The sequence below is a fragment of the Kryptolebias marmoratus genome, linkage group LG6, assembly GCF_001649575.2.
Source record: "Kryptolebias marmoratus isolate JLee-2015 linkage group LG6, ASM164957v2, whole genome shotgun sequence".
Taxonomy (NCBI): Eukaryota; Metazoa; Chordata; class Actinopteri; order Cyprinodontiformes; family Rivulidae; genus Kryptolebias; species Kryptolebias marmoratus.
Window position 1 is genome coordinate 19,313,237 of NC_051435.1, and position 22,078 is coordinate 19,335,314.

At 40.7% G+C, this 22,078-nt stretch overlaps 1 protein-coding gene across 1 annotated transcript in view; it reads left to right on the plus strand.

The window, feature by feature from the left end:
- The window catches only part of kalrna (kalirin RhoGEF kinase a), a 159,129-nt gene that overhangs the window by 104,972 nt on the left and 32,079 nt on the right, over nucleotides 1-22,078 (plus strand). The window contains exons 41-55 of the mRNA XM_017410188.3: nucleotides 10,973-11,179; nucleotides 12,554-12,621; nucleotides 14,149-14,280; nucleotides 14,589-14,681; nucleotides 15,811-15,911; nucleotides 16,005-16,071; nucleotides 16,161-16,264; nucleotides 16,874-16,943; nucleotides 17,035-17,121; nucleotides 17,675-17,767; nucleotides 17,963-18,013; nucleotides 18,767-18,844; nucleotides 18,951-19,136; nucleotides 19,356-19,527; nucleotides 20,753-20,961. Of these exons, the coding sequence (XP_017265677.1) occupies nucleotides 10,973-11,179; nucleotides 12,554-12,621; nucleotides 14,149-14,280; nucleotides 14,589-14,681; nucleotides 15,811-15,911; nucleotides 16,005-16,071; nucleotides 16,161-16,264; nucleotides 16,874-16,943; nucleotides 17,035-17,121; nucleotides 17,675-17,767; nucleotides 17,963-18,013; nucleotides 18,767-18,844; nucleotides 18,951-19,136; nucleotides 19,356-19,527; nucleotides 20,753-20,961 (1,718 nt within the window). The remainder of the gene's footprint in view (nucleotides 1-10,972; nucleotides 11,180-12,553; nucleotides 12,622-14,148; nucleotides 14,281-14,588; nucleotides 14,682-15,810; nucleotides 15,912-16,004; nucleotides 16,072-16,160; nucleotides 16,265-16,873; nucleotides 16,944-17,034; nucleotides 17,122-17,674; nucleotides 17,768-17,962; nucleotides 18,014-18,766; nucleotides 18,845-18,950; nucleotides 19,137-19,355; nucleotides 19,528-20,752; nucleotides 20,962-22,078) is intronic.

A 22,078-nucleotide genomic window follows, 5' to 3' on the forward strand; every position in this document is an offset into this window, starting at 1 on the left:
GGGACAGACCACAACTTTCACAGTCTTTACAGATTTTGAAAAGACTTGGAACACACACTAACAGACTGGTTTGAGCAGATTTTTGTATGATGAATGAAAGATGTGCTGAACTGCTCCCAATGAAGGATCACAGACAAAACCAACTAAAGCCAAATGATCCCATCAAACTCTGGCGAGGACGACGGTTCAGATTGAATCAACATGGATGCTGCTGCAGCTTCTGCCCAACTGGGAATCGTGGATGAAATCTGACAAAAAATTGTGCAGGGTCCTCAGTTTTAGAGAGAAATCCTTGGTCAGCAGGAACCTCGTGTGTCATAGGAAGATTTTTAGAGACTTTTCAGTAGCAAAGAGCTCAAACCGTGACCAGAAACCGCAGTCACAGGATATGTTGTGTCTGCAGATTTTACAGAAAACCTCAGTCAGATTAGATTATTTTGCTTAGTCTGAAAAATCTCTAAAGAAAAGGTCACAAAACCTTGAGGTCTGTAACAGCTGAGCAGGTGGGGCTCTGGCCTCCGGGCCTGGGGACATTTTGGCGTGAAACTGTTCAAATTAAAAGTACAGTTGAGTTGAATTACTATTTTTCTTAATGCAAACAACATGAGCCTGTACATATTGGCAGTGTGTCAGCGCCCGCTGAGGGGGCCCCTAAAGGCCCCTGAAGACCAGGCTGAAAGGCTGGATGAGCACCACTCTGTGGAAAGAAAGGTTCTCTGCTGCAGAATAAAAGTTTAGGGCTGTGTGTATGTGTGTGTTAACATGTTTCATGTAGCTATTAGCTAAAGGTTAACTCGGCTTTTTGATAGCACAGAAAGTGGACTTTGGCTTCACGCTTTAGAGACTAGAGTGCTGATCGGTATGCAACTCTACTGGTTCCACTGGTTTCTCTGAAACTGCTCAGTGCCGTTCTCGTGCCACACTCACACTCAACACAAAAATGCCCCCGTCACAACCATGCCGGGGGTTTATACTGTAAACAGGCTTCCAGTTCGGATTCGGAGTTTGTTTTTTTATAAGTAGAAAAAAAAAATGCTGATCAAAGTGTTTTCAGCACACATCAAAGAGCTAAAAGACGTCCTGGAGCTTTGTTCGTATTTATCAGACATGTTTCTTATGTCATTTATTTAAAGGGAAATAAGAAAATTGAAAACGTGGGCAAAAGGAACAATCACATCTGCAGCTAAGTTAAGCAAAAGTGTCATTTATTTCTAATAATTCAGTAGTTTTATCCTTTGTGTTGGTTGCACCAGCATCATTTCTCTTTCACACATGAAAGAGAAATGATGCTGCTAAAGCCAGAATGTGTTGGACACTGCTTGGCGAACAGCATTCCTAAAGGAGCATACATGTCTCAAAAATGTTCTTGGGGGTTCTTAATTTGTCACTTGAGTTTTGAACGTGTTGCACAAATATTTTGGGCATGGACTTGTCGCAGGCATCTCGAACACTTCTCAGTTTAGTTTTCATAAATGTTAAGGCTCTAGGTTTCTACTTGGACACCTGCGCAGGAGCTCTCCATCTGACAGACTAGACTCCAACAACAGCAGCCCAATGAGATACTAATTTTAGTTTGTTTTTTTTTCACTTGTTTTTTTCTTTTGCTGGATCTCGGCAAGTGATTCTTCTTGTGACTCAGTCGATGTACTTCCTTTGCTTCTTCTGTCAGGTTCTGTTCAGTCGAGTCATGTTTGGAAATTAGGATCCTTCTGACTCAAACACGATTTACAGTTTGTGTTTAATAGTTAAAGGGTTATTGATAACAGATAACAGGTAATGAAGGGATAAGTCGATGGTTGCAGCTGGGCTTGGTTGTTCTCCTTTCCCACCCTAGGGGTGTGAACATGACTGACTGATAGATTTGTGTGTGTGGGTGTGTGCGTGTCATCACCTGCAGTCTCCTCCACAGTTACTTACTGCATGTTTCTGACTCTGCGCTCTGACGGGAAGACAAATGATGAAGCTGCTGCTCTTTTTCCCTGAAAACTCCTCCTTAATAAAGTTTAAAAGTGTTACTCTGTTCTGAAGATTACAGCTTAAGCTGGGGGAGGAAGCTACTCCACACAACTAATAAGGGCAGATAAAATACTCTTCATTCAGTTTCAAGCAACTAGCATCAAAGAGACGTGTGTGTTAGCTCTGTCAGGCAAAGGTTTTCTGTAAGTTCTTCATGGTGTGAGATTTAAATAGGAAAATACACTAAGTGCACCAATTTATAATTACTGATCAACCTCATTGCTACTCCTCCGTTATTGTTTCATTTTTAAAAACATTTTTTTTTGTTACTCTTCCTACAGCTTTGGGAAAAGAACAAGAAAAATTGCTTAAAAACATGTGGCTTGAATCAAACTAGTGTGCTGTTACTTTTGGTATCAGAACATCGTATGTCATAGAGAAAACGAGCTAAAAACTGCAACGAATTTCATAGAAATTGCAACAAAATGAGTGAGAAATCCAAGTCCTGTTTGGAGCTCAGACTTCACAGTAGAAGCATCTTTTCAAAGGCTTACAGGAAGTCGGACTTTACATCTCTGAACTGACACATTGATATTTGTAACATTTTTTTTGCACAATCACCATTTTAGTCTGATGTTTTGGGGGATTTTACCACACAATGTTCAACAGTGTGTCATCACATTGTAACTTTAGAGCTGTCTAAGCTTTCAAACAGTTTTGCGAACTCTTTTTGTTTTTCAAACTTTACACTTTTTATACAGTTCATACATCAAAACGTAGGTATTCGTGTCTTCTTTCACCCAGTGTGCCTTACATTGCTTGATGTTTGATGGTTTTCTCTCAAATCCCCACAGAGCACACCTAAACTCTCATTAACTTCCATTATATCTTCACTAAATTTCTCTATAAAACGAGAAGTGAAAGGTATTCTATTCTAACTTGTCATATTTCCAACACAAAGAACTATAAAACAATAAACAACATGTTAAAAAGCCTCATAAGTGACAGACACCATTGCCACGTACAGTTTAGGATTATTTATTTTTAGTTTTTACACAATGTTGGTTTGAGGCTTACTTTCCACTCTGTTTTTGTCTGCTTGTCTGCATTTTGTCACCTTTAGTTATCAAAATGAGGTCTCAACTTACTCCTGGGCTTGGGAGACGATATTTGATGTTTGTTGGAGTTATTAGGCAACAGCTGCATTGGTGCTTTTCAGCGTTTCAGCAGAAATGTTCTAACTTTATGTTTGAGTGTTTATGGTCCAGGTGAAGGGGATAGAAGGTGTCGGCACATTTTTGTTGTTTGAAATCTACATTTTCCTGTATTGTAAGCCAAAGATAACAGTAAACGTGCGATGGTGAAGACTTGACTTTGTCATTTGGTTAAACTTTACTTGTCTGACACGAGGTGTTTCCAAGTCAAGTCTCAGAGTTCCCATAAACATGACGGCCACAATCTATCTTTTTTAACCACAAGGACTTCTGCTAAATGGACTGAGAGCTTTATGGTTGTGTCTGTAAGAAACTGAAAGGAGCTTTAACTCAGAAGTTTAAAGGAAGAGCGAGTTGGACTTTGTTTCTGTGATGAATTATGTCCACACTGGTTATTTGACAGGAAACTAGGCACTGTTGGTGTTTGTGTGACTGAAATCATGTGGAGACACAGCATGCAGCATTAACAAACATGAGTTCTCAGAATCCTTACAATAATGACTGTAAGGATGAGGCTTTCCTCCGTGAATAGACGCTCGTGTAAATGAGTTTTAATCTTTGTGAGAGCCTTCCAGTAAAAATGAAAAAAGAAAGGACAGCAGTGAGCTCAGTGTCGATGCAGGCAGCTGTGTCTGAGGAGACCAGCTGAACTGAGCTGTAGCTCACATCAGCTGATCATCAGACTTCAGCTTCACACCAGATAAACCATGCTGTCCCAGAGTCATGAGACAGTTTCCTGAAGAACTTCCAGTTCTGAAAGTTTGGGATAAAATCATGTCCGTCACTATTGGAATATATGGGGAGAAAACATTACGGCAGTATTTTTGGAGCTACAAAATATCCTAAATTCTATCCTAAGAAAAGGCTAAAGATGTTAATATATGTCCTACTTTTCTCTGCAGATATTTTACATTATTCTTTACTACTTAGTAACCATGACCTGTTGATTATCAAAAATTTTGTTATCTTGTTTCTGAAAGCCACTGGCTCAGGTAAAACTAAATTTCTGTAAGAAGGACGTCATGCTGCAGATTGTTTGTCACAGTCTGCTAATTATAATGCAGCGTCAAAGTGACAGTGACAGTTTCAGGAATTAATTCAGAATTTGTTCTCATAATTTCTGAGTCACACAGTGTGAGAAGTGCGAACAGACGTTGACTAGAATACGTTTGGTTATTATAGCGTAGAATTACATGGGTTTGAATTTACAGATGCAAATTTTGTTTCCAAAGATTTTCACACAGACATGAGTTTCTCAGGCAGTTTCATTTCACTGAATCCAGGGTTAGATCTGCAGCGTCTGGCCCGGTGTGAGAGCATAAATAAGGATCTTCAGCTTGGCTCTGATCTGTAGAGCCTCTGATTCTGTTCGTGTAGCTCAACGCAGTGTCAGCATATTTTCAGCTATTTTACCCATTCATATATCAAAATGTTCCACTCATTCTGGACTAACCAGCTAGGACTTTTTTTTTGTAACTTTTTGAAACATTTAACTTTTTTTTACATTTTGTATTTCTCAATGAAAAAGGAATGGGGGAACTTTTAGCTTTTGATTGTTTTGACTTTTGACAATTCAGTTTCAGCTTCTTCAACAAATTTCAGCCAAGTCGTTTTCACAGAAGATGCTGTTTCTCTTGTTAAAAATGGAACATTTAAGAATTTAAGATAAAATCATGAAAATGGTCTTGACGTCAACGAATAATCATAAACTGTGTCGATGATTTTGATTATTCGCAGCAGCCCTTGTAATCAGCTGCTTTTGAAGATTCAGGTAACAGCTGTGACACTGCTGTCTTCGTCTCTTCCACCCATTAGGATGTTCACAATAACAAGCACGGCAGGAACAAATGATTAAAAGAAGACGACAAGTGCTGCAGCTGAAATCTTTCAGAACCGCCGACGTTGTTCCCTGCCTTGTATCCACTGTGGATTGTGTTGTCAGATATGTGAGGCGCAGGGCACAGGGAGGTATGAAGGGAATGTCATCTGCCCAGATTACTGTCTCTTCCTGTCTTCGACAGAAAAGTATGCATGGAACAGGGTGGGACAAATGGAGTGTTTGGACTCTCCATGCACTATAGTTACAATAACTAAAACAAAAATACAAAACACTAAAATTTGTTGAATTCCCTTCAGTGGAAGGACATTCTTCTTACAGTTTCTGTAACTGTGTGTTGGCAACTGACCAGAAAAGCTGTAGCATGTGTGTGTGTGTGTGTGTGTTAGGTGTAATCTTTGTCGGAATTTGTCTGCTTGTGTTTCTCAGACAGCAGGTTTCGGCGAGCCAAGTCAGTACTGGTGTGTGAACTCAGTTGAAACAAAAGAGAAACTTGAACGAGTCTAACTTGCACACACAATATTTCAGCCATTTTGAAATGGAGTTCTGTGTAAAATTTACAATTATTATCTTGCTTGTTGTAGTTTGTTCTTTAAAAAACCTGAATGTGGAATAAAAGTTTAATTCTAATAGGACAGATGAGCTAACGGTTAATCTGAACGCAGCCAAGACCAAAAAGGATTGCTGCCATCTTGAAAAGACTCCAGTTGAAGAAAAATTCACAGTGGTTAAGGTGAACGCTAACTTTTAAACCTTTATATTGCAGCCAATTTCACATGACACATTTTATGTACATTATGAAGCACAAGATCCAAGACGATCCACTTCCAAAGCAGATTTTTTTTTATTTTTATGCAAGCACTATTATTTAAATCTTTATATCGCTATCAATTTTGCATTCTGTAGTTATTCTGGCAGAAATATCAGGAAATTCCTGCCGGAATTTCACCCCAGGCGGCTCCGGAAATCGCTATTTAAACTGATCACGTTTGTGTATTCTTGTTGTGAGTCATGTGTTGAGCTGGTCCTGGTTGGTAAAAACCTGGACCAGCGCTGTGGATTTACTGGACGTTCAGCTGATTGGTAACATCCAGCACAGAACTGTAATTTTCCATCACACATCAACTCCAACAACCAAAGGCTTCAGTCTCACTTTATTCTTATGTGCCTTTTTAGGGTCCAACAATATGAAAAATGTATTATCAGATTCAGAAAAGTGCAAATGTTAATATGTTTCTTTCAAGTTTTAAAATATAGGTAATAAAAGAACAGGAAAAAAAACCAGGCACTAACTCTGGATCTACAACATTCTTTGAGACAACAGGAAGTTAGATATTATGAGATGGTGTGTGTGTGTGTGTTTGGCTCAGTACTGTCCTGTCAATAGAGCTATTCATAAGCAAAATGTGTGTGTGTGAGTGGTGCTCTTACAGAATGAAATTAAATGTGCGTGTGCAGCATTCATGTGAATAAGACTGACAAAAACTGGTTGTGCTGCATTGAGGCTGCAGATTCAGTATCTCTGTCCTTCTCTGTGTCTCTTTCTCTTTCTGTGTGTGATTAAAGATATTGAGTGATGGGAATTTGAACAGTGGACTGTGTGTCTTGCTGCGGCTGCAGAACAGCAGATTCTTTGTTGGGTCTCACCTGACTTTGGCTGTTGGTGTTCAGTCGTACACGCACTGAGACCTACCCATTATTGACTAAATGGAGGAAACCACTCCGGGCCTAACATGAACTTTGGTTGTTGTAGTTCACTGGTACATTCCATTTGTATTCATTTGCCTTTATGACGCCAAAAAACACTGGACTAATGTGTTCAGTGTTTGCTATGTTTAACATTAAGGGAACAAGACTGTGAGCCTCTGTGACTCACACAGGGAAATCAAGAACCCCCAGGAACTGACCCAAAACTACAACAGCTGTGTCATGCTTCAGTTTATTGAAGGACAAGAAAGTTTAATGGATCTGGTTGGTTTAGCTCCTTTATAACCCAAAGTTTGGTGACTGACTGTGCAGTTAATGTTTTAAAGAGGACCACCTGAGATACAAACCTTCAATAGAAGAATCTCCTGTCTGGACTCCCCTCTTGTTGCTGTCCGAAACTGTTGCCCGTCTACGTCCTGACCGCCACTCGTCGTCTCTCACTCCTTCGAAGAATGTGTGACGACATCGTAAAGCTTGGGGGTTCCCATTGTGAAATGTGGGGCTTGAGTTCCCGTCAGCATCACTCCAGACCAAACAAAAAAAGGTGTTTTCATAGGTGTTGCATAGGCTGACAGTTTCGTCGCTTGAGTTTTGAATGTGTTCGAAAAAATCTCTGCGACAGATTTTCTCTAAACAAAGTCACAGAGTCTTTGTCAAAACGCAGCCACACGGTTCGCTGGTCAACACTCAGAATTCAGTGAAACTGCAACAGGAGGTTTGTGTGTTTTCTGGCAACTACTCTCCAACAGTTGCAGCTCAGTGAGACACTGCCTTTAGTGTTAGTAACAGTATTTAATTCTGCTACAAACAGTCAAACATAACTACAGCGCAGTCAAGAAATTAGTTTACACCTATATGAGAACTGAACCATCAACAGGACAACTTGGTGCTCAGGATGTGATCAAATCTTGGAAACACTAAATAAACTTTGTTTCTGTCATGTAGGTGTCCCTCAGGTTGGGGTTTCATACGTGTCCCCCTTCCTCACTTGTTTTTCCTGCTCATAAAGCAGACTGTTAAATAGTTGAACATAGCGCCTGAGGTTGTACAGTATTTTCCACACTATAGGGCGCGCTGGATTATAAGACACACTGTCAATGAATGGTCCATTTTCGAACTTTTGTCATATGTAAAGTGCACCGGACTTTAAGGCACATTAGGCGAAACAAAAAAGTCAGTCAAACTTTATCAAACGGGTTCACCGTAACTTAAACATTGTTCAAACGTTAATGAGCATATTCACAATAACTCCCAACCTTGTTCAGTTGTATCACATTAAAAAAAACCACACAATGCATTCACTTATATATTTTCATTCCTTGTCCACAAATCCCTCACATTCTTCATCTTCAGTGTCTGAGTTTAACAGTTGGGTGATTTCGGCATCCAGCATACCCGGATCCCTCTCGTCATTATCCGAGTCAGTGTTGTTGCTGTTACCTGGCAGTTCAGTGATGATTCCGGCCTTCATGAAAGCTCAGTATATATTACTCTGTGACGCTCCTGACTACGGTAGCCGTAATGCTGCAAGCGGTGCAGCTTTGTCGTTTACCAAAGTCTTACTGAAACATTATGACTTCTTACATATATAGGGTGCTCCGGATTATAAGGCGCACTGTCGTTTTTTGAGAAAATTGAAGGCTTTTAAGTGCGCCTTTATAGTCCGGAAAATATGGTATCTCTTTGTTTTCACAGCTCCTGTGTTCTTGATGGGTTTCTATAGTCAGGCAGCTGTCGAGACCTCTTAATGGCAAACAGTGGTTCTTCTGAACACACACACACACACCCTCACTCATCAACACATGACTGCGTTTGCTCAGCAGTTCTGAGAGTGACGTCAGGAATATTTCGCCATCTCAGATGTGGGAGTGAGGACCTGGCTGCGGTGGAGGGTGGAGGACACTCAGCACTGATTCATTCAGAGCTTTGCGGTGTTTTAGGCTCATCTGCTGAAGGATGAGTCGTTTGGACCACAAACTTACAAACTGAGCAGTTTCAGGTGGTGACGTACTTCAAATACCTTAGCTATGTAGACCAACATGTTGTTTTTCTCAATGGAGTGTTTGTATCATGAGTTTTATATCGCCAGCTGCCAAAGACAATAATAAAGTGATAATGTGGTGGCTGTGAGTGTGTTTGTGAAGTTTTTCTGTTGGCAAAACATCTTATGATTTTAATGGAACTCTCAGAAAGTTGTCACTGGACGTACATGTACATACTTTTGGAGTCAACCCAATACAAGATGGCCACCACGGCCAACTGACTTCCAAACAGAAGTCTCCAACACCAAGCCAAGGACTGGTACCAGTCTGGATCATTTGGTACCAAACTGTATAGAAATCATGAACTTTTTGTGAAAGTCCTCTATAAATATGTCTATATAAAGTGGTCTGCAGTTTATTTTATTTTGGAAAACTACCACTTCGATTTGTCCCTTTTTCCTGCATTAAACTCAGTCGCAGGTATTTTTCATGTGCTAATGAACCTACAAGCTAATCTTTGCAAAAATGAGTTTGGTTTCTCCACAAGTCCATGGAAAAGTCGTTTGTATAAAACTGGTCTGTGATGCAGAAAAGGTTGCGGACCACTGCTTTAGAAAACACATAAATGGCTATAACTCAGCAAGATTTACACATACTGAGCTAAAATTTTATGTAGTAATAGCTGAAAATCAATTACAACACAAGCACTAACAGATCTCACATTGGAGCATTAAATTATAATTGAACAATAGTTTCAAGGTAACATAAGCTGATCTTAGTTTAAAACTATGGCAGGAAAGGCAGTCCGCGATATGCATTTCTTTAAGGGATGGTAGGCCCTAAATATTGTCAAACAAAGTGATACACTGTGAGGCCTTTGCTGCTGTTTTGAATGATTTTATTTCTGCTCCGCTGCTAACAAAATTTGATAACTTGAACACACAAACATCCCCAGAACGCGCACACTGCCGCGCAGAGGAGACATGAGGAAGTTGTTCAATAATGTCTGTGACACGGGAACTCTAATATAAGTCTCAGAGCTAAAAGTAGCTCAACTGTACCTAAAAGCTAAAAGTAGCACAAAAAAACAAAGCTAAACAGTATAAAAGTTACAAAACTGAAAGTCATAGCACCTATCTCCTGAATTAGCTGAACAATCTGATATATAAAGGGCCAGCAAAACACAAAGTGTGCACATGTAGTTTCACTGCAAAAAAAAGTCCAAAAAAATAAACAGGAAACCGACAGTGGGAATTCTGACTCAGCAACTGCATCCGTTATTTTCACTTTTCTCTCTCATTATAGCCACATGGGTCCCATTTATGTGATTAAATGTGTTGCTGCTGACTTGTGCGGCACTGCAACACAGAGAGGAGGGCCAGCCTCAGCAGACGAGACGGCAGCTGCTTAACATTTTGTTTCTGTTAAACAAAGTCATCTGGATAAGACGGTGCTCACAAGACATTAGCTGCACATCATGATAAACCTGTCAGCTGAGCGTGATCAGCAACATTTTGTAGGCAAATCACACTGTCCTCTTACTTATGTATAATATTGCAATATATCCAACCTTCATCTTACATGTAGGCTTACCTCATCTTTAACTATGGCAGCACTCATATATGCCTGTGTTCATTTATCCAATCAAAGGGCTGCATTTTAGTTCAGCACAGAAAACAAAACACATTTTACCAATTTAACCAAAAATGACCTGCTATGAAAATAATAAAATAAGTTTATTTGGGGAACAGAATGACAGAAATCAACAATAAAAATGAAATTTCCTGTAAAAGCATTTAAGATGTGGATGTGACTTAATAAAGTTGAAATTTTCTTAGCAGTGTGTTTTATTTTCATATTTCCCAATGAACAGGACAGCATTTTGGCCTCTGCTGCCCCCTGTCTTTGGGATGTGAGGAGGAATATATGGGGGGTGGAGGGAGGCAAAGTGGTCGTCCAGAAACTGACATTTTACACTAAACACAAAGTTTATAGAGGAATCATATTTATGATTTGGAAAAAAACAGTTGTTGGTACACGATTTGACACGAACCGCAGGGAAACAGAAAGACTTGAATGATCAAGGAGTCAGATAAAGATGGAGAGAAGCGAGTTAACGATGCAGATTTGACCAGAAACTGTCAGAATCTTTAGTGATTTACTAAAAAGGCAATTCAGTGATTTTACAGTCCATCAGGAACACTTTTAGATCTACTCTTAAACTTACATGATTGTTGAGCTCCTTTTAATATTTGCCTTTTTGGTTTGTGTTTCAGAAAACTACCATGTAAGCAGCTCTGAAGGGAAGTCTGAGTCTGTGGCGAACCTGCAGCCGCAGCCATCGCTCAGCTCGCTCCAGTCCAACTCGCCTGGTCCCAAACGTTCTGGGAACACGCTGAGAAAATGGCTGACCAGTCCGGTGCGCCGCCTCGGCCAAAGAGACTCAATCAAGAAGCTCGACACTAACAAACCGAAGAAGACAAGTAAGTGACGGGACATTACCCATCATGCTTTAGTTGGGATCTCAAGAAAACTCTCCCTCCAAAGTTTAAAATGCAGACTTGAGTCAACTCAAGTCAATTTAAAGGGGAAATGAAAAGTGTTTTGAAGCTAACATAAGTTGAAAGAAAGTCATTAATGAACTTGTTTTCAGAGTCTCATATCTAAGAGAAATCACACGAGTTTTAAATTAATAACAAAAGATCTACAAAGTTACTAGGGGTCTCTTCAGCATTTTCCATGATCACTTGGAAGTGTGACATATCGAGTGCCAAACACAAGAACTGAACAAGGCAGTGAATAGCAAATAAGGATCGTGTGTGAGTGAAATGGTTCAGTTTATTGCAGTTAACTGTGTAAATTGACCTGAAACTACAACAGTTGTGTCATTCTTCAGCTTCCCAAAAGACAAGAAGGTTTCATGGATGTGGTTAGTTAAGTTCAGGCATGAAACTTACAACCCAGAATCTGGTGTTTGACTGTACAGTTAATGTTTTGAAGAGCACCACCACCTGAAATACAAACCTTCAATAAAAGAACCACCATCTCCTGCTGTCCAGGTGGGAAACTCCTTGAAGACTGTATGACATCATTGTAAAGCTTTGGGGTTCCCCTTGTAAAATGTGGGGCTTGAGTTCCCGACAGCATCACTCCAGACCAAAGAAAACCAAAAAAAAAAACGTGTTTTCAAACCGGTACTCTTGTTAACAAAACTTGCCTCTTCTTCTGCATCCATTTTCACTGATAAACACTGACAGTAACCTCCTCAGTGTCCTACAGCGGTCTGCCACAGCTACTATGTCTCCAACCAAATGGACCTCTGGAGTGTTTTAGAGAAGTGTTTAACTAAAAGAAAAACATAAACTCATTATTTTCATATTTTATTTCATTTCCCCTTTAAATACATGGTAAAATAAGTGCCTGAACTCACTCAGTTCAAACCCTGACATTATATTTGTTTTGAGTGATTCTATTGCAAGTATTCGGCTCTGGTCCAGAGGATTCACACCTGGCTGTTAATGTGTAACCACAAATGTTTTTACGATTGAGTATAAATTATATGTGCTGTATGCAGATACACAACCGCCTTTTACTTTCAGTGTCCACGAAATTGGGCAAAAAGAGAAATTTGGATTGTTTAAAGCTAATTCTCCTTCAGTAGCAGATCTTTGGTCCGAGTTGAGTTTTGAAATCCTTCTTTTCATCAATCGTTTATCCCTAAGGACTCAGAGTCCAACTTCTGCCAGATTAATGACAGCAGCGGGAAACAGGAACAATGTTTATTTCTCACAAAGTAAAACAGACGCTTTCATTTGTGTCCGTTTATTGTTTTTTTTTTTTTTCTTTAATTTTTACAGGACCGGGCTCAGGACGAGATGACACCAGGAACAATGAGCTCGGTCAGCCAGGTGACCTCATCAGTGAGGTAAGCAGAATGATTTCATTCAGCCAATCGAACTTAATTCACTTGAATACAGCACTTTTCTATTGATCTCCAAAGAAGATTTTGTTGTTGCCATGTAAAAGAAGGCCCAGTTCTAGCTATGGCCAACAAAGACTACCCCCTCTAGAAACCCCCACCTAACAGGCACGTCAACCCAATTCAAGATGGCCACCGCAGCTAACTTATCAAACACAAATCTTGTTTATAACTCCTTAATTTTAAAGATCTTGACCTAAAAGTCAGTGTAGCCCCAACACATACATGTCTAAACTGTTTCAGTCAGTTTATGTAACACATGTGAGCTGATTGACTGAATCCTTACTATGGTCAAATACCTCTTAATAACAATGATATATTTATCTTGTTCTATGACAAGACAGAAATAAACTCACAGACACTTCCTGACTTCTGTTTTCCCCATCATAAAACTTGGAGGTTACTGTGATGTTGCCTTGGGTTTTCTGACTTTCTGAAAAAGATTTCAGCAGACAGTAGAGGTCAAGTTCAGAGAGCATTATTAGAAGTGGTTTGTTCAGACAGAATTAATCTGAAAAGATACACATCTTTAGTATCATTAAGGACAGCAGAGAATACAATTTAAACGGATAAAGTTAGTCGAACGCTGACTTTAGATTGCCAGACTGGCTGTTTTTGGTTGTGTCAGGGTGCCATATTTAATCGTAAAACATTAACCTATCCAGCCACATCAAACTAATATTTTATTGCTCAGTCATTTACTACACACATTGTCTGAAAAGATATTGATTTTATTCACCGGCATCAAAGAAAAGGTTATGGCGCACAGTTTATTAGATGCTTTAATTAACTTAAATTATATGACTTCATGTTAAAACAAAAATGTTGCCACTTTCAAGTTCTTTCTTTCTTTAAAGTAAGTGTGTTCCAAGGTATAGTTAAGTCAAGTTAGTCAATGTCATTGTTCTCTTTAACTTCATGGAAGCTGAAGTTCCTCCAAACACTGGATTTCAACACAGAAGGAGCTGTTTGTACGTCTCGGTCGGCCTTGGTCTCCATTCTCTGTTCTTTGCACGCCCGGCGTTGAGCTTCCACACTTTAGAGTTCGATCTTTTGCGTTCCTCAACTTGACAACATTAATATTAAAGCATAATCAGTTTTTGACATTTTTAAGCTGATTCAGGTATTTTCTCATCACCCCTACTCTGCAGCCACCTGCTCAGTACTTTTAGCTCCTGATTGTTCTGGCTTTTAACTAACTGATATCTAGTATTATAAAGTTCTGTGTAACTTTAAGCTACAATTCACAGCACCCCCCCGTAAGGGCCAGTGTGCTCTGATTGGTGAGGAGCTGAGGGATGGTGTTTGGTTGAGATATGCTTAGTTTACTTCAATGTCACTACATGAAGGAAGACGAGCTTGAATGGGTTTGATGCGAAGGCCAACGACCCCCTGATGGGTTGGTTGAATATGTCATGTAAAAACTCACAGATCTCTGTCCTCTGTCTTCTTGTTCCAAATGTTCTCCACCAGGACAAAAACTCACTGCCCAAGGTGTCCGCTGGGATGCAAAGCGGCGGAGAGGAGGAGCCGGAGGATGAGCCCCACCATCCTCTTCCACCCCCCATGGAGATCATCAAGGATACTCCACCTCCAGATGACAAGGTAGCCATGAAGACCTTTTTTTTCAGACTTTTGTCATCTTTTATTTGTGCTCCTCTTCTAATTTGGTCATTTTTTATTTTTTTTTGTGTGTGTGTTTTATGTACAGTATGTGCATTCATACATTTAGTTTAGATTGACTTTGTTAGCTGACGTTTTGATAGTAGAAGAAGCTTCCTGTCTTAGCTCTCCTGTCAGTTCTTCGTTGTTGCTTTCCTGCAACTTTCCTTTCTTCTCTCTCACCACGGCTCCTTTCTCCTGTACCTTCAATCTAACACGCCGCTCGTTCTTCCCTCTTCTTCCTCTCCAAGTCTTCGTCCTTGCTAACATCTCTGCAGTCCTCTGAGGTGCCCAGCGCTGCAGAGCTCGTTAGTGCCATAGAGAAACTGGTTCAAACCAAGATGGTGAGTTAGTGTCGTGCAGACTGTCTTCGTAAAGAGGCTGCAGTGAATGCAGCTCGTTCCTCGGCCTCTTCCCTGTGCTTAGAGGGATTTGTCCTCATTTTAAGCAGTGTTTGCATTTAGTAAAGATTGTAAGAAATGCAGTGTGTTGTTACTTTTTGAGAATTTGTTCTAGTGAAATGCATCTGAACTAGAACAACATCCAAATAACTAACTCCAACATGTTTCAAATGGCAGGGTTTTTTTTATCACTTTGGCTTATTTTTTTAAAGAATGGCATGAGAAAGATGTTCTGATTGCCCTTGTTGTATCTCATCAGTCCCTCTGTGCAGTGATAGATTCTTTCACTTCCTCCCCAAGCCATTGTAGTTTATTTAAATAGCACCAATTCACAACCAAAGTAATCTCAGGGCACTGTACAGAAACATTAACATATATTATAAAATGCCAATGAGTAAAAGTTATCTATCTGAGAAAGCCAACAGATTGCATATAATCTTCCCATCTATCTGCTAACATTGAGTTACAGGTTGATCTTTAGTAAATCTGGTTTCCTGGGGAAGCAGCTTACATTTTTAAATTTATTTTGTACCATACGTAACTGTAACCCTTATACCAAGGTATGTACTGAATTGTGACTTTGGCGTACCATTACACCAATACATGAATCGATAGATAATATTTAGGAATGTAACAGCGTGCATATCCCAAGTGGTTAAGTAGAAGGCAACATGACTTCTCCTGTTTCTTGAAGACCTTTCACTTGTCATCCAAAGGGCAAAACTCAGGCAGTTTTACAGATATTGAGCTGAAATTTGTTGCGGTAGAAGCTGAGAGTCTTGCTCAGTACGTATTCTGAGAGCTAACATGTCTCACAAGACCTCACATGACATCGCACATAACGTCATTTATGTACAAAGAGGGACAAGTGGCTTTAACTCCATCGCTTCTCATCAAATGATCTTAGTTTAAAACTCCAGTATGAACGGTGGTGGGCGATATGCATTAAGTCGTGGAATGCTAGGTCTTCAGTGTAGATTTTACAGTGACTCGTGCAACTTTGTAAGATTGCTTTGCATTGTGAAGCCATCTTCAACAAATGTGTAATTGTGTTTTTATGTCCTTTCTTCAGACTCCAGAACAAGGAGCTTCCCAGGTCCTCCAACAAAGCCCCCCTGTCCAGCAGCGGAACCCTGAGCTGGAGCAGAGAGCCAAAGCGATGAGAGGCCGAATGTGAGTCCTGCCTGATTTCTGTTCTTCTTCACGACTGTGACCTGCAGCTCCAGAGCTGATAGTCAGTCCTGTCATTGTGTATTTTCTGCTCAGGTTTGTCCTGAATGAGCTGATCCAAACAGAGAAGGACTACGTCCGAGACCTGGGCATTGTGGTGGAGGTGAGGCTTTTGAACCCAGCTGTAATCAGCAGGGTTTTGAAGACTACAGAACGTGAATATCAAACGACAAGTTCTTTGCATCTCGACAGGGCTTCATGAAGCGCATGGAGGAGAAGGGAGTCCCCGACGACATGAAAGGAAAAGACAAAATGGTGTTCGGGAACATCCACCAGATCTATGACTGGCACAGAGAGTGAGTATGGAAGGTTTCTGGTCTCCAAAGACTTAGGCCCTGTCCACTTGGGAACATTTTTTTTTTTTTGTGACTATATACACCCACACAGAAACTGCATTTTACAAGCCCCTAAACTGTATTTTTAATACTGGGTTCCAGAGTGAAATAAAAAAAAGATTCAGTAGACCCATGTCTAACCTAACCTATACCCCGAACATGACATACACATTAACAGTAACAACATTGACCGATTCTCAACTCCAGTAAAACTTTTGAGTACTGTATTACTGTAAATAAACACATATTAAATACAGAAAAAACACACCTTTTTTTCCACACCAATTAATCTAAGACCAAAAATGTTTCTATAACTTTATTGAACTGTCTATTTTTTTTTAATTAGTTGCAGGAAAATAAGCTCCAGTTTACATTTAAAAATGTGGTAAATGGAAATAGCTTTCAAAGACCAACACTTGTGTATATAGAACATGTCTGGATACTGGTCCTGAAAAGCCTGAAAATAACAAAAATAGAAGAAAAAAAAAAAAGTTCCTGTGTGGACAAGGTCTCAGAAAGGTTGATTTCTACTTTCCTGCTGATTGGTGGCAATCCTCCTGTATGTCTCAGCTTCTTCGTAGGGGAGATGGAGAAATGCCTGGATAACCACGAACTCCTTCCTGAGCTGTTTATCAAACACGTGAGTGGAAGTGGCCATCCCATACTACTTACCTGATATTTACCGCCCCCCCTGTGATCAGCTGCCTGAAAGCCTCACGTTTGTGTTGCAGGAGAGAAGACTGCACATGTACGTGATCTATTGCCAGAATAAACCCAAGTCAGAGTACATCGTAGCAGAATACGATGCATACTTTGATGTAAGTGAATTTCTTTCATTTATGTGTCAGCCACGTCTTTTCAGACGTCTCAGTATCTGTGCAGGATAAAGATGTTATAGGCAGGTTTGTAGATTTGACCTGTCAAGACATTAATCAACCACATTTCTGCAAATGTTCAGGAAAACGTCTTGGAGCTCTGTCTCTTTATCAGGTGTAGGTTTGGGCAATATGGCTAAAAAATAACATATTTTTGAACAAAATGTTACATCCCGAGGAGCTCCATGTTCTCATAAATGATTCCTTTTGGATTTGGTGTCATTCATATGGGATCTGCTGCTACTACATGGACACAGCTCTTGCTTTTATTGTATACTGAATGGCTACCCCTTAAAAGGTACCCCAGTACTCCATTCCCCATCAGCCTGCTGACTTGTATGCCAAACTTTGAAACAAAGATGTAGAGTGATCAAGTGATGGTTGGAGTATGTGTTGGGGATCGGTCTCAGCCTTTCACGGTGCCTGTCTGATATATGGTGAGCAAATATTAAAGCTCGGCGTGAGCTGCTGTTAACACCTGAAACTATTTTTTCAGGGAATCCAGCAGGACATTCAGTCCAGACTGGCCATCAGCGACTTCCTCATTAAACCCATCCAGAGAATCACCAAATACCAGCTGTTGATGAAGGTAACACTAAAGCTTTACATGTCGGATGTCTTAGTTTGTTTTATTTGATTTAATTTGCTTTGAATGAAACACTTGAAAAGGCAAAGACTTTTGAGCTGACACTCATGCTGGTTATTAATCAGAAGAAACTGATAAAAACCTACCTGTGTGACGGTCAGGTTGATGTGTTAATGTGGCGTTCATGCTTCCCTGCAGGACTTCCTCAAGTACAGCTTGAAGGCAGGAATGGATTGTGAACAAATTGAGGTAAAAAACAATTTATTTTAAATCGATAATGTTTTTTATGCAAGTTTAGGGTAGTACCTCACTGGGCTTTGACTGTTTGAGACTAGTTGACTCAAAATTTTGAGAAAATGGGCAATTTTGTTTTGTTGCAGTCTAACTGAATTCTGAGTGTTTGTGACCGAACAACCAGGAAGGTGTACGGCATGTTTTGTGCAGCCAAGTTTTAATAATTACTGCCTCTTTCGTCTGCACGGATTTTAAACCAGCACAAGCACGTTATTTTGCTGTCCACCTGTGCTTACATTGTACCCACCTTTGGCTCGCTCTGTCCTCACCTTGGCAGCCACCCCCATGTTTATGATTTAATTTGCTGAAGTGAACTTCTGAAATAAAAATAGGCAGATTTAGTACAGTAATTTTTTTCTTTTGTTTAATCATCAGTATGGATTTTAGACCTGGACATTAGTCTCAGATGTTTTTATGTCAGAGGGGAGCTTGGCTGCAGGTGTCAAAATACTTCTCTAGAACTCTTGAAACATGTTAGAGATGTCCACAATAAAGATGGGTTCAAGACATCTGTGACAACTCTGACTATTTTGAGAAAAATTCTGTTACAGAAACCACGAAAACCTTGCAAGGTATTCTGTGGACTCCCTCGTAAACTGGTTGCAGCCCAGTGACGTACATCTGTTCGAGTCCAGTCTCTTTGCAGGATGTTTAGTTGTTTGTCCTGAAACATTCTGACAGGATGTGTGTCCTCCCTGATTCTTACAGAAAGCTGTAGAGTTTATGTCCGAGGTTCCCAAACTGTGTAATGACATGATGAATCTGGGTCGGCTGCAGGGATACGAGGTAGGGTTTACACAGTACCGTGTCACTCTCATCGCCTCCAGTCATTTTTAATGTTCGGCTCTCGAGTCGTTCGGCCTGTTGAGTGGTTCGATCTCTGCCTCTGCAGGGGAAACTGACCAGTCAGGGCAAACTGCTGCAGCAGGAGACCTTCTTTGTGTCGGAGCAGGACGCAGGTGTCCTGTCGCGCTCTAAAGAACGGAGAGTCTTCCTCTTTGAGCAGATCGTCATCTTCAGCGAGCTGCTCAGGAAAGGCTCGTCCACGCCTGGGTACCAGTTCAAGAAGAGTATCAAGGTATGCAGAGGACGCTGTCAGTGTGGGACGTGGACACATGGTCATGGTGCAAATGAAATATCTTAAACTGGACCAGACTGAAACATTTAGAGCTCAAGAACAACAAAAATTTCTGATGCAAAAAACTTTCTCTGCAAGGTTGTCGTCTGATTCAACACATATTAATAATGGCAGTAATTTGTAGATTTATTACCTAAACCTGGTGAAACATCTCTGCAGGTTTCCAACCTGGGTCTGGAGGAAACAGTCGACAACGACCCCTGCAAGTTCGTCTTGATGTGTCGCTGCTCGTCGGAGCGCTTCACCCTGCAGGCTGCCAACGTCGACATCAAACAGGTCTGGGTCAAACACATTCAGGACATCCTGGATGCTCAGAACAACTTCCTGTCAGGTGAGCAACCCACACACACATATACACAGCATTTATCTTCTGCTTTGTGACCTGATTGTGTTTGTCTGTGCATCTGCTGTCAGCTGACTCAGACTGTAACATGTCTGTAACAACATACCAACACAGTGGACCAGTGTTTAGCCCTGTTACCCCAAAGCAAGAAGGTCGCAGGTTCATCTCCCAGTCTTTCTGTGTGGAGTTCACTTGTTCTCATGCACCCATGAGCTTTCTCTGAGTACTCCCACAGACCAAAAGCATGCATGTTAGGTTCATTGGTAACACTAAATTGTCCCTGGATGTGAGTGTGATTGGCTGTTTGTCTCTATGTGTCTCTCTGATGGACTTGTGACCCGTCCAGGGTGTCCCCCGTCTTTCGTACAGTAACTGCTGGAGATAGACACCAGCTCTCTGCAACCCTGAGGAACAATCAGATGTGTATTCTATTGAAAAACATCTGTTTTTCTTTTCATATATTTCTTGTTAAACTAACCAAGAGATTTGTGGGGGGACCACAGGGCTGTATGTGTCCATTTACAGTCAGATACTGTAAGAATTAGCTGCTCATCAGTTCAGGTTTTCAGTGTGAATTTCTATCGCACATGATTCTTTTGTAGTATTACTTTGAGAATACAGTGACGCAGTTTTACATGGTATTTTGTCCTGTTCTTCTTTGCAAACAGGTGAAATATCACAGTAATATTGAGTTATTTTGTATTTAGTTATTTAGGAAATTAGAATATTTGTAATTTATGGTTATGAACACTTGTTGACATCACCTGTGTTTTAATATTAGGGTTGTAATGAGACACAAGATGAGATACTGGGCCCACGAGAACAAAACAAGATTTTAACAATATTTTTAAGGAAAAAGGTTTTGCCACAAACGAGTGGCCTCTCTCTTGTCTGATTCCTCATAAGGTTCTTCAGACCTTTGAACGGTGCTTTATCTATACGTGACCTTCTAACTTCTCATAAAGCTGTGTGACCTGGATTGTGTTGCACTTCTGCGATGCAGTATGGATGTACATTAACTAATATGATGTGTTGGCAAAACAAAATCATAAAAATCTTTGGTTCATAGAGATAAAAATAAGGTAAAGGAACTGAAGGACACCATGTATTCTGTTTAAACATGTTGTTGTACTTTAGCTACTGCACAATGAACAAAACGTCAGCTGCTTCAACCTGTGTGTGTGTGTGTGTGTGTGTGTGTGTGTGTTTGCAGCTCTGCAGTCTCCCATAGTGTACCAGCAGGAGCAGAGCAAAGGAGGCAGCAGCTCCTCCCTGACCAGAAACAGCTCATCGTTGGGAAACCGACCGGCTTCGTCCTCTCACAGCCGTCCGTCCTCGACCATTGGCCAGGAGACAGAAAAGGGGAGGAGCCAGTTAACAATCTCTACCTCCAACGGTGGCTCATCATGCTTCGATTCCAGAGTAAGTTCCTACAAGCAGCCTGGACTCGGGGCGTGCTCGTTGTCAGCCGTCTTTGAAGTCCAAGGTTAAAATGTAGGCTGCTGCAGGTGTAGTCACACACAGTTTGAGAGCAAATACCTGCAAAGCTGCCTTGTTTCTGACCTACTTTGAACATCTTTTCCTGCCTGCAGGAGGTTTGACAGCTCTGCTTTTAGAGCACCTTCATTCCCTTACACTCACATTTTCAGTTCAGGCTAATAATCAGTAAACAAGTTTGTCTTTTATAGAAAAAGCACATTATGACATTTTGGAGGAATTAGGACTACTTTTGAAATTGTTGGAGCCAGGGTACATCCTACGACACTACATAACTGACACAGAGCTACTTGAGCTGTATGAAAAAGTTGACCATCACTAAAAAAAGCAACTTGAACAAAATGAACTCTGGTTTTCTTTTCTGCAATGTAGAGCTACTGAGGTGTCGAGCACATGATGACATCGATGTTCCATCTCGCTGTGAGGCGACAGCTCTAACCACTCAGCACTGAATTTAATAAGTTTAATATCCTACAAGCTGTAATCTTCAAGTTTGTGCTGTGAAAAATAAAACAAAAAATTGCAAATATAGGACTGAGACTTAATATCGGCCAAGACCTACTCTTAAATTACGTGAATCCGTATTAGTGATAGAAAATCTTGACCAGATCATCCCTAGTTTCACATATGTCAGATGTTCAATTAATATCTTTTCACAGGTGAAGCTGGGTTCTCTTTCATAGCATTCGTTTCGTGTCTCACATTGGGAACGCCCATGGCGTGACCTCATCAGAAGCTCCTATTACATTACGCCAGCCAGGATTGGCTGGAGATACACTCGTCAGCGTCAGAGAGGGGAGAGTCCCTCCCCCTATAAATAGGGCTGACGCTGCACTGAGACTTTATTCAAAAACCTCTTCTCGCAACGAACAGAAGTTCCAACCAGCTCCCTGCTGGTACTGCCTTTTTCTCTCTGAGCCCAGCTGAACTGTCCACAGATACGCGCGCAAGCTCGGTCGCCGTGCGCTTGGCTTGGAGGTTCTGGTCAGTACCGCAGCGAGTAGCCGTTCCCGGTAGAAATACCGAGAAAAAAAAAAAAAAA